The sequence below is a fragment of the Nansenia antarctica genome (assembly GCF_963989245.1).
Source record: "Nansenia antarctica genome assembly, chromosome: 1".
Classification (NCBI taxonomy): Eukaryota; Metazoa; Chordata; class Actinopteri; order Argentiniformes; family Microstomatidae; genus Nansenia; species Nansenia antarctica.
Genome location: NC_137674.1, coordinates 29,544,882 through 29,556,943, shown reverse-complemented (window position 1 = coordinate 29,556,943; position 12,062 = coordinate 29,544,882). Strand labels below are relative to the sequence as shown.

The 12,062-nt window shown below is 46.9% G+C and overlaps 1 protein-coding gene across 1 annotated transcript in view; it reads right to left on the bottom strand.

Moving 5' to 3' along the window:
• Positions 1 to 306: 306 nt before the first annotated feature.
• Positions 307 to 12,062, bottom strand: part of dcdc2c (doublecortin domain containing 2C) — a gene marked incomplete at both ends in the record, with an annotated part of 85,332 nt that continues 73,576 nt past the window's right edge. Inside the window, 2 exons of the mRNA XM_080548986.1 lie at positions 307 to 354; positions 1,100 to 1,171. Of these exons, the coding sequence (XP_080405112.1) occupies positions 307 to 354; positions 1,100 to 1,171 (120 nt within the window). The remainder of the gene's footprint in view (positions 355 to 1,099; positions 1,172 to 12,062) is intronic.

Genomic DNA, 12,062 nt, shown 5'->3' with positions numbered 1-12,062 from the left:
CATCACACTGTACTTGATATAATCAGGGACAGCAAAAAACATGGAATCAAGGGACAGAAAATAACATGGAATTATGTCACAAGCATCAGCTTTATTTAACTTTTGTCAGACAATGGGGATTGATGGGTGAACTGATACCTGTGAGAGGACTGGGGGAGCAGACAGAAGGCTATCTTTTCTGCAGCTAGGACATATCCACTTTTTATGGATCTTTTTTCTATCCACTTTTTCTTTTAATCTGAAGGCAAGTTTGTTGAAACTTTTTTACTGAACAAAAATCGGACATACAGACCACCAACATGTTCCCTACTTCTGGCTCACGGCAGTAGCACCACTGTTGACCTTCACTATCAGCTGGGTACAACAGACTCACAGGCATTTGTAAGAGCACAGCATACTGTCTACAGACTGGATAACATTAGCTTCTCAGACTGACGTTAGCTAATGCTAACGCTATTTGCCGGCCTTCTGCAAACGTATCTGAGACCAAACCGGGCTACTCAACTGCAAGAGATCCTCCGGCAAGAGAATATGTCCACTATGCAATGAAATCTGTGAAAAAATGGAAGACTGGACGCTCTTCCGCTTTCTGGCGCTACTCTGCCAAAATGGTGGCGTTAAGGAACATTACTCGGATTTCCGGGTTGCGTGACGTCAACTACCGGAGCTCTATATGTACTTTTATGCTAAATAAGCAATCAACCCTACTTAGTTGTTGTGTATAATTTGTTCAGAACCCTGACCCTAATGAAAAGTTAAATCCGTCACTGTTTTTTTGTAGAACCCAAAAAGTGGCAACAAAATCATTGACAGAAATCTATTCTCTCCTGTCTGACAGGCCACACGTTATGTTACTGATAACTTATTTCAATAGTGATTACAGACTGATTGTAAGTTGAACTGTCATGAGAGATGTATAGAGTAGAGATTCACTATAATGGTTATAACTAACTGTAAGAAACTATAGTCAACACTACCACCACACGTCATTGGATGAACTAACAAGAATGCAGTTTGCGTTACATACATTTCTCAACAAATTATGTGCCAAATGGAAAGTGCCACTACCTAAAATAAAATTAAAAGAATATCATCAGACCTTCACCAGACCCTTCACTTGACCCTTCACCTGACCCTTCACCTGACCCTTCACCAGATCCATCGCCAGATCCTAGAGAGGTGGAGGATGTGGTGGTAGGGGCAGAAGGGGAGGTGGTGGGAGGAGGAGAGGGGGAGGATGTGGGAGGAGGAGAAGGGGAGGTAGTGGGAGGAAGACAGGGGGAGGAGAAGGGAGGAGGAGAAGGGGAGGTGGGTGGAGGAGGAGAGGGGGAGGATGTGGGAGGAGGAGACGGGGAGGTGGTGGGAGGAGGAGAGGGGGAGGATGCGGGAGGAGGAGAAGGGGAGGTGGGGGGAGGAGGAGAGGGGGAGGATGTGGGAGGAGGAGACGGGGCGGTGGTGGGAGAAGGGGAGGTGGGGGGAGGAGGAGAGGGGGAGGATGCGGGAGGAGGAGACGGGGAGGTGGGCGGAGGAGGAGAGGGGGAGGAAGTGGGAGCGGTGGTAGGGGCACCCGGCCCTGTACCACCAACAACTGCCCCTGTACCACCAAGAAGAACTGCCCATATACCACTAATAACTGCCCCTATACCACCAGAAACTGCCCCTGTACCACCACCACTATCCCCCTTGGTACGAGTGCGGGAGGTGGTGGTGGTAGTAGAGGAGGGGGTGGTGGTGGTAGAAGGGAGGGAGGGGGTGGTAGAAGGGAGGGAGGTGGTGGTAGAAGGGAGGGAGGTGGTGGTAGTGGTAAAATAACATTCCATGGGAAACACTTGGACACCGTTGCCGGGGTAGTATCGATTCAGTTCTTGATCCAGCTCTGTCAAAGTCTTCCCCTCTAGGTTTGTGTTAGGTTCTTCATCTTTGTTCAGACTCCAGTGTGCTCCTGACTTCCACATGTTCAGCTTCTTGCTGAAACAGCAGAAGGCAGACCACAGGAAATGTGGGATGTTCACTCTATTGTTCAGATATATATTACCAGGCACCGCACCTGTCACCACATAGGCCTTTACCTTGTTGTTGTTATCAATGCAGTTGTTGTTCAGATAGTCTAAAACCTTCTCCTCCATCCTTTTCCAGCTTCCGCTGTTCGATTTTTTTATCTGTGGCACGATGTTAGTTAGAGTGAAGGTGGACATCTTAGTATCGCGGTCAGACCCATAAGAACATGGAAACATGTGACCCCTGTCCACTTGGTGGCTTGTCTTGGGGCCACCTATATAGTCCCAGTTGACAGCCTGGTGTGTACACTTGTCAGAGTGTTGGTGTTTAATCCTCATTTCCGTCTCATCGGCTGTATTGTCTGTGACGCCGAGCTGAAGGAAAAATATAGCAACAATGGCGTAAACACACAATGATCCAACAATATGACATTATTTACATCCCACTTCTGACACCATATAATGCGTGCGCATGGGGCTGGGATGGGTGTGTTCAAAAACCAGGATAGACCAAGTGTTAATTGACGGTTTGTGGGTATTGTTGTGGTTAATGTGTTTTGACATGTATGTGGATGAGTGTACTGTACTGTAAAATACTTTGTGTTGTTAATATAGTAGAATATCGTATTTACAGACAAGTGAAGTTAGTTTGGCATTAACTAATTATTGTATGTGAACTTGGTATGTTCCAAGGGGGCGGGGCTTAGAGTTTAAGAGGGGCCCCAGAGTAAACCCTTGGGAGTCGGAGTTTGGGAGAGCCAGGATGCTGTGGTGTATGTATTCGCTGTCTTTGTCTGCACGGGCCAAATAAACACACCTTGCATGGAAAATGCTGCGACTTTGCAATCATTTGAAAAAGGAACCAGTGGTGGTACGTACCACTCTTGTGACATTTGGTAGTACTTTTACTAGTGCTGTAAAGTTGCTAGTTTTATTATTAAATAAGAGGTATTGTAACCAATCAGAACACCCTCACCGGTATAACAGAGGATCACATGTAATAATAACTTTTTCTGAAGGAAAAGAAATCAAACTTACCTCGGGCTCAAACATCCATAAGGCCTTTTTCCTGTTAAATGGTGGTCCAGTACCATGGAACGTGTAGGCTGAAAACACAGGGATCCTCTTGTCAGTGTCATAGAGCGTCGCAAACCTGTACCGTTGGTTGTACCTCTGGCAAATCAGTTTGTAACGATTCTGATCACCGTGGACAATACCTCCCAACAAAACACCAGGGAGGCCTGGAGTTACGCCATTAAGGAAAAACTCCAGACATTGGTTGAAACTGGTTACCACCTCAGAGAGCGCAGGGCGGAGGAGAGGGAGGAGAGAGAGCAGGAGAAGAGGGAGACCCCTAAGGACCCTCATCATTGATCACTGTATACTGTATGAGAACAGTGTCAAGTGTCAAGTGAAGACTGTGTGGTTTCTGTCTGCTTTAAATAGTGTCTTGTAGACCCAAGCCAAGACTTACAGGAACAACAATATTCATATTGAAACTAAACTCATACAGAAACTCTGGAGCATCTTAGGGAAGTTTGATTGGTTGAGTCACCAATCTACTGGTTTTAATTCATATCGGCCTCTTATTCTTGGTGCTTTTCTCTGCTGTCTGTTCTGCTGTAGTGGTAGTGGTGGCTTAGGGATAGTGAGTTAGACTGGTGATCAGAAAGTCACGAGTTCAAATCCCACCTGGAAAGACCACCACTAATGTGCCCTTGAGTGAGGCACGTAGCCCGCAGTTACTCCAGGGAGAATATCGTCCCTCTCTAATTGTAAGTCGCTTTGGATAAAAGCGTCTGCTAAATGGTTAAGATGTAAATGTTCACTACAGTCACAACAGCATGAAGGCCCTTGTACTGTGCACCAAGGGAGGCTGGCGGAGGTAGAAACCTCCCCTGACCTGCATACACATTAGGCCCAACCCAAGACTTACAGGAACAACAATATTCATATTGAAACTAAACTCATACAGGAACTCTGGAGCATCTTAGGGAAGTCTGACGCCTCTTTAAAAACAGCAGAAGAAAAGATGAGGTGGCAGATCATTGAGCAAGCTTGACCGAAGCGTTTCCTCCCTCTGTCTACGGCTGCATTCTGTGTATAATACCTGTAAACTTTGGGTTGATTTAATCATCATTTTGGACAGTGTAAGTTTGACATAAAAAAAATAAAAGAAAAAGAAAACACGTACATCCTATATACCCTGTTATCGAGTTCAAGCGCGGTACGTTTTAATGTGTTACCACTCTAATCTCATTTAAGCTGTAGCCAAGATATCCCAGTGCCAAATAGCATCAGGAGCAGCCTTTGAACGTCGAGCCAGGGCATTAAAACACAGGAATGTGGTGGTGGAGGCGGATGCCAGGTGTGTACTGTAATTAGGCCTGATGCGAATTAAAGCGGCTTATTAAAATACAGTGTCACTTATTGGGTTTAGATGTTCAGTCGGCTTCAGTGAGCCCACAACCCTGGTTGTGTTACTGGCCGATACTGTGTCTCTTGCGCACACACACACACATACACATATACACACACGCACGCAGGCACACACACACACACACACATATACACACGCACGCAGGCAGGCACACACACACACACACACGCACGCAGGCACACACACACACACACACACACACGCACACACATACACACATACACACATACACATACACACACACACACGCAAAGTGTTTATGGTCAGGTGTACATTTAAATCCAGATTTTTAAATGATTCTACCCCCACATCAAAGGCTTTCGGAGTACTTTCGGAGCACACTTTTAAGTAAACACGAGAGGTATCCATGAGAATAAGAGACACATGTTTGAAGGTGACAACCATTCTGACCAATCCCAACTGTACAAGGACAAGAAAGTGTGTGTGTGTGTGTGGGGGGCGGGGTGGCTGCCAACGCAGGGATCAAGTCTTCAGAAACTCGGGACTGACCTCATCAGTGCAACTCAAAAAAAGGAGAACCTAGAGAAGGGGCTTGTTGTAATGAATGGAACAGAATATGGAATAGTACAGTACCAAACACACGTGTGTGAAACCAGTTTGCACATGTATGAAAACTATTACCATGTGTGCTGTTTGTTGGTATGAGTTGTGTTGCTGGGAGGATGAATGAATTCATAAGCAGTTGAATCTTGAATTTCTGCGTTTTTCAAATGTTCTTTCCTCTCTCTGATGCATCACTGAGGCCTGAAGTGTACTTGACGTCAACAGCAAACAAGCCCATTGTATCCAGCCGTTAAAAGCAATCAAATAAAGACTATAATTGCCAAGTCAAGCGTTAATTGCCTGCACAACTACTGTATAGTGTTGGAATAATTAAGGGTGTCTTTTATAGAGAACCGGCGAGCAATTATCAGCTTCATCAGAGTGCCACGCAGAGCCGTTGAATAGGGGAGAAGGATAATGTGGCTAATTATGAGGACGATGGAGACAATACAATTATAACTGGGCTGAGAGGGGGGACACAACACAGGGAAGGCTGCAGCAAGGCTGTTGCCAAGAGGGTTGCCATGTCTACGAAATCAATTTGCATGCTTATTATTTTAGTTAATTATTTGTGGGTATAAGCGTTTATGTCTCTGATAGTACGGGTCTTCTTTCTTACTCTTGGCATGGTGTTTATATATATATTTTTAAATGTTTATGTTATATTTTTGTTTGAAGGCTTTTGTAAATTTGTCCATATTGTAAGTGCCTTATTTGAACTTTTTATGTTATTTTATTATTATTATTATTATTATTATTATTATTATTATTATCCTTGTGTATAGCGCATTGCAATTGCATTCATTTATAAATCAAGTTTGATTGGTTGAGTCACACACACTGGTTTTAATTCATATCGGCCTCTTATTCTTGGTGCTTCTCTCTGCTGTCTGTTCTGCTGTAGTGGTAGTGGTGGCTTAGGGATAGTGAGTTAGACTGGTGATCAGAAAGTCATGAGTTCAAATCCCACCTGGAAACACCACCACTAGTGTGCCCTTGAGTGAGGCACGTAGCCCGCAGTTACTCCAGGGAGAATATCTTCCCTCTCTAATTGTAAGTCGCTTTGGATAAAAGCGTCTGCTAAATGGTTAAGATGTAAATGTTCACTACAGTCACAACAGCATGAAGGCCTCTGTACTGAGCTCCAAGGGAGGCTGGCGGAGGTAGAAACCTCCCCTGACCTGCATACACATTAGGCTCACGTATGACTAGACTCTGGCTCTCTCTTGCATGCACACACACACACACACACACACACACACACATGCAGGCACACACACACACACACACACACAAAGTGTTTATGGTCAGGTACATTTAAATCCACACACAGGGCTCAGATGAAGCCCAGAACCACACCTCAACCATCACAGGCGGTGTGTGTTTGTGTGTGTTAACCACCCCCCCTAGTAGCTCACACACTCTGCTGGCTTGTGTGTGACGCACAAGTACACTACTATAGCAGAGAACATCATGTGATCGGATCTATAGGAGTAAAAATTGCCCTATCCCTCAGTTTGCATTATTAAGGTGGGAGAAGAAATCAAATATTCATAAGATGATATGCCGCTTTAATATTCATAGAAATGAACTTTATATTAGGGAACACGTCTTTTTTTATGCGAAGCAGACTGGAGGGCACTGATTACATTTCATTGTTTGATCACTGTGCCGAGGTACTACTAGACCTCCGCTGTGGCAAACAGTTAGGGGTTCTCTCCTGGGCGCCCTGACCCAACCGGATATCTCAACACGTTTAGAAGAAGTTTAAAGAGAACTATTATCTGGGTTTTTTTGAGTGCGGGGCGATAGAAATAGAGAGTGAAGAAACACAGGAAAGTAAGGAGGAGAGGGTATGTCAGCAGGGCATGGGCCAGAGATTCGAACCCATGCAGACATGGGCATAATATGTGTGCACTGTAGGCCACGGTGCTGGACCACTGGACTAAAGAACTACAGAACTATTGTGCTGTCACTTGAAGGTAGAAAAGGGTCACTTTCCAGGAGGTGTTTGATGCTGATGGGTTTGAGTATGATCAGGGGGGGGAGAGAGTAGTGAGGGATGACGGTATCGTTCTGTAGGATGTCTTAAAAAAAGTCATAATACATATTCATGTTTTGATTTGCAATGTTATCACCTAAGGCAACCGTGAGCCTGTTTAGAAAGAAATATGTGCATAAATCAGATGACTCCCTGAGGTGCGCTAAGATAGTTTTTATCTTTTTTTTTTCACCAATGTGGCTCTGTTTTCTTGTGTTGTTTACATAAGAGTATTAAACCGAGTTAATTACTCTTAAGCGTAAACAAACAGAGTGCCTTTACATAGGCGTCAGGAGAGAGACAGACTGTTAGATAGATGATATACTACAGCGACTTACTGATTTTTCCGGTAAAAATATTGTACAGTTAAAAATACACACACCTGCTTTTTCACATACCTCCTCTGGCCAGATGTGACACAGATGTGGTCTGGTGAAAAGGTCCGCATGTCGGCAATGCTCAAGTCGCGCAAGTGACTAAAAAGCTTTATTTTTAAAATTAGTTTTCAGTTTTTTTGCTTATTACGAAAGTGTTGAGTGAGAGTGAGTGAAGAGCCCATTCAATATAACAAACAACAGTTTATAAATACTAAATACTTATAATTTGTTAGCTTGGCTTGTTTATGAGTGGGTTTGGGGGCGTATTCCAGTGGTGTGGGGGGGCGTATTCCCTTTGTTTTATTGGCTGTTGCGCCTGCAACAACCCCTATGAACATGGCCACATGTCTGTGAAAAGAAAAGTGTCTACGAAACGAAGGTTTCATTGATCAACATACATGATTCACAACACTGTCGTCTGCCGACTCACCTTCTGCTTTGAACTTAAGTTCAAAGTTTAGTAAGTTTAGTGAGTTACATGAGTTGTTTACTAACCAAACAGGTGCTGCTAGCCAAACAGGCATTTTGTGAGTAAGGTAGATATTGCCTTTGTTAGAAACCAGTGTGTTCCTGCCAATCTGCCGGATGAGGTGAAATCAGCTAAGCTGAAAAGCAGGAACAGCAAGTAAACATCCCCCAGCTAGTTGGACTGGAGGATGGCACAGTGCTGGTTGAAAGCTACGACTGGTAAAAGCATCTGGATAGCTGCTTCCAAAAGTTCCCACATATTAAGAGTAACCAGCACTTCAGGTAATGATCATTGTCATTGTATTAGCAATTCTATTTTATTAACATAGTAGTATTTTGTGATGGTATGTTGGTAACAGTGGGCAATCATTTTAAATGTACTGTCTTGCTTTTATTTTTATTACAACTTTGATGTAGGATGATGATTTCTATTTCACACACCTCCTCTGGCCAGATGAAGATCCGATGAAGATCAAAGAGAGAGAGAGAGAGAGAGAGAGAGAGAGAGAGAGAGAGAGAGAGAGAGAGAGAGAGAGAGAGAGAGAGAGAGAGAGAGGGACAGAGAGGAGAGAGAAATGTGAAACTCCACTCAGGGTTTTGAACGCCTCCCCCTGACACCTGTCTAATGTCCCCCTGACACCTGTTTAATGTCTCTCTGACACCTGTCTAATGTCCCCTCCCCCTGACACCTGTCTAATGTCTCTCTGACACCTGTCTAATGTCTCTCTGACACCTGTCTAATGTCTCTCTGACACCTGTCTAATGTCTCTCTGACACCTGTCTAATGTCTCTCTGACACCTGTCTAATGTCTCTCTGACACCTGTCTAATGTCTCTCTGACACCTGTCTAATGTCTCTCTGACACCTGTCTAATGTCTCTCTGACACCTGTCTAATGTCTCTCTGACACCTGTCTAATGTCTCTCTGACACCTGTCTAATGTCCCTCTGACACCTCATCAACCAGGAGCCGTTCATCAGCCTCTTGCTATCGTCTCATTTTCGCTCACTTCCCCTTTCATCTTTTCTCCTCCTCTTCCTCCTCCTCCTCCGCTTCTGCAAGGTAACTCGATCTGCCCTTCCTTGACCCTCCTCTTCCACAGAGAACTAATCAGCTTCACCTGCAGCTAACCAGCTTCCTCAGGGGCTTGGGGAGCGGAGGGGAGGAGAGGGGGTGAGGGGGAGAGAGGGAGAGGGGGAGAGGAGGAGAGGGGGAGAGGAGAGACGGAGAGGGGGAGAGGGGGAGAGGAGAGGAGGAGCGAAGGAGAGGACCACTCACACACTCAACAACAGCTGATCCTCCGGTTGTTGTCCCAGAGAGCAGACACGGGAACGCCTCGCAGCCTCTACCAGCCTCTACTCAGCCTCTACCAGCCTCTACTAGCCTCCACTCAGCCTCCACCCAGCCTCTACTAGCCTCCACCCAGCCTCCACCCAGCCTCCACCCAGCCTCCACCCAGCCTCTACCAACCTCTACCAGCATCTACCAGGCTCCACCAGCCTCTACCAGGCTCCACCAGCCTCTACCAGCCTCTACCATCCTCTACCAGCCTCCAACAGCCTCTACCAGCCTCTACAAGCCTCTACCAGCCTCCACCCAGTCTCTACCAGCCTCTACCAGCCTCTACCAGCCACCACCCAGCCTCTACCAGTCTCTACTAGCCTCCACCCAGCCTCTACTACCCTCCAGCTAGCCTCTACCAGCCTCTACCAGCCTCTACCAGCCTCCCCCCAGCCTCTACCATCCTCTACCAGCCTCTACTAGCCTCCACCCAGCCTCTACTACCCTCCAGCCATCCTCTACTAGCCTCTACCATCCTCTACCAGCCTCTACTCAGCCTCCACCCAGCCTCTACCAGCCTCCCCCCAGCCTCTACCAGCCTCTACCAGCCTCTACCAGCCTCTAACCAGTCTCTACCAGCCTCTACCAGCCTCTACCAGCCTCCACCCAGCCTCTACCAGCCTCTACTAGCCTCCACCCAGCCTCTACTACCCTCCAGCCACCCTCTACCATCCTCTACCAGCCTCTACTCAGCCTCCACCCAGCCTTTACCAGCCTCCCCCCAGCCTCTACCAGCCTCTACCAGTCTCTACCAGCCTCCCCCAGCCTCTACCAGCCTCTACCAGCCTCTATCTAGCCTCTACCAGCCTCTACCATCCTCCCCCCAGCCTCTACCAGCCTCTACCATCCTCCCCCCAGCCTCTACCATCCTCCCCCCTGCTTCTACCAGCCTCTACCAGCCTCCACCCATCCTTTACCAGCCTCTACCAGCCTCCCCCCAGCCTCTACCAGCCTTTAGCAGCCTCTACTAGCCTCCACCCAGCCTCCACCCACCCTCTACAAGCCTCTACCAGCCTCTACCAGCCTCTACCATCCTGCCCCCAGCCTCTACCATCCTCCCCCCAGCCTCTACCATCCTCCCCCTGCCTCTACCAGCCTCCACCAAGCCTCTACCAGCCTCTACCAGACTCCATCCAGCCTCTACCAGCCTCTACCAGCCTCTACCAGCCTCCCCCCAGCCTCTACCAGCCTCTCCCAGCCTCTACCAGCCTCCACCCAGCCTCTACCAGCCTCTACCATCCTCCCCCCAGCCTCTACCAGCCTCTACCAGCCTCTACCAGCCTCTACCCAGCCTCTACCAGCCTCTACCAACCAAGATCACAGTGGGATTCCCCCACCTGACGTCTGACTGAGACCAGAGTGCAACCACCGAGGGGAAGGAGGCGGTGGGGGGGCGGGTGTGTTTGCGTGCGTATGTGTGTGTGTGTGTGTGCATGTTTTTGTGTGTGTGCGTGTGTATGTGTGTGTATGTGTTTGCTTGCGTGTGTGTGTATGTATGTGTGTGTCTCCACTCATGTGTTACGATGGCAAAGGTAGGATTAGAGCCAGGATATCTGGAGGGAAACACGACCCAGGGGCGCTCCCCACCATCGCCCCACCATCTCCCCGACGGCCCGGGGGGGATTAGTGGGCCCGCACGCCCCTGCCAGCAGGAACACTTAATCCCCGACAGTAGGAACCAGAACCACATCCCGCCATCCCAAACAGTATGGAAATGAAGCACACTCAATAATTGGGTAACCCTTCTATTTTCTAGGTTCTGTTCCAGCAGGTATTACCAAGTATAACCAGGTGTTTTATAAGAGACCGTCTGGTCGGTCACTTGTCGGTAACAATGTTGGTGCTTTCTGGTCGGGAAGGCAGCACAGCTGGCGACAGTTAACTGGTACGAAATGGCGTTTCGCAGGCGCTTCAGTCAGAGAATCGAAAAAGGAAACACAGAAAGTGTGAAAATATGTAATTATCATGTTATAACACGTTTACTGGTGTAATATCAGACTGTACTAAAGGGTTATAATCAGGGGTGCACATAACTTTTTGGGGCCAGTGCTCAGAGGAGCACCTAGGGATGCTGCTTGGTGCTCCCCGAGCTCGCGAGTCACGACCCGTCCCACAGGATGGATAAAAAAGGGATACATGGATAACTTATAGTAGCAAAACGACATTTATTCATAAATAAAGATGAACGAACAAATGATTGTGTGCAAAACAAAATAAACAAATGCAAAATCAAATGACTGCTCTTTAAGCATGAAAGTCTGTCAGACTCCTTTAAACACAATGAAATCAACTGACATCTCTTTAAGCACTGCTCTGTTCTGTAAACACTGAAATCAACTTTTCAACAAAAAGTTACAGCCTAAGCATTTATTTATGCTACAAGCTTAATCATCTTCATCACTGCTCTCTTGACTGCTGTTAATACTGTCCTCAATTTCAACCATGGTAGAGGATGTTGTAGGCTATCACTTTAAATAGCTCATTATTTTGATTGTGCAACAAAGTCTTTTTTTTTCTTTTTCTAATAGAATTCCCAACCATATTCCCTGGGTCAGGGATGTGCGATAATGAAGCTGTAAAACAAACGTCTGAACGTTTGAAAGCTTCAGAGAAAAGAAACGTGAAGTCCCTTGGTGTTGTTTTTCCTTTTAGCGACGAGTCGTTCGGGACTGAATTTTTACGTGGCGGCGCCGCGGCGTGATAACCGTGCGATACGCGATACGCGGAATGAAAGTACGATTTACGATACTTTCCGAATGTTTTCGTGAGGGGAGTCGCCGTGGTCGTCGTCGGTCGACTGTTGTGATGGATTACTCGTCGGGGACGGCAAATAGT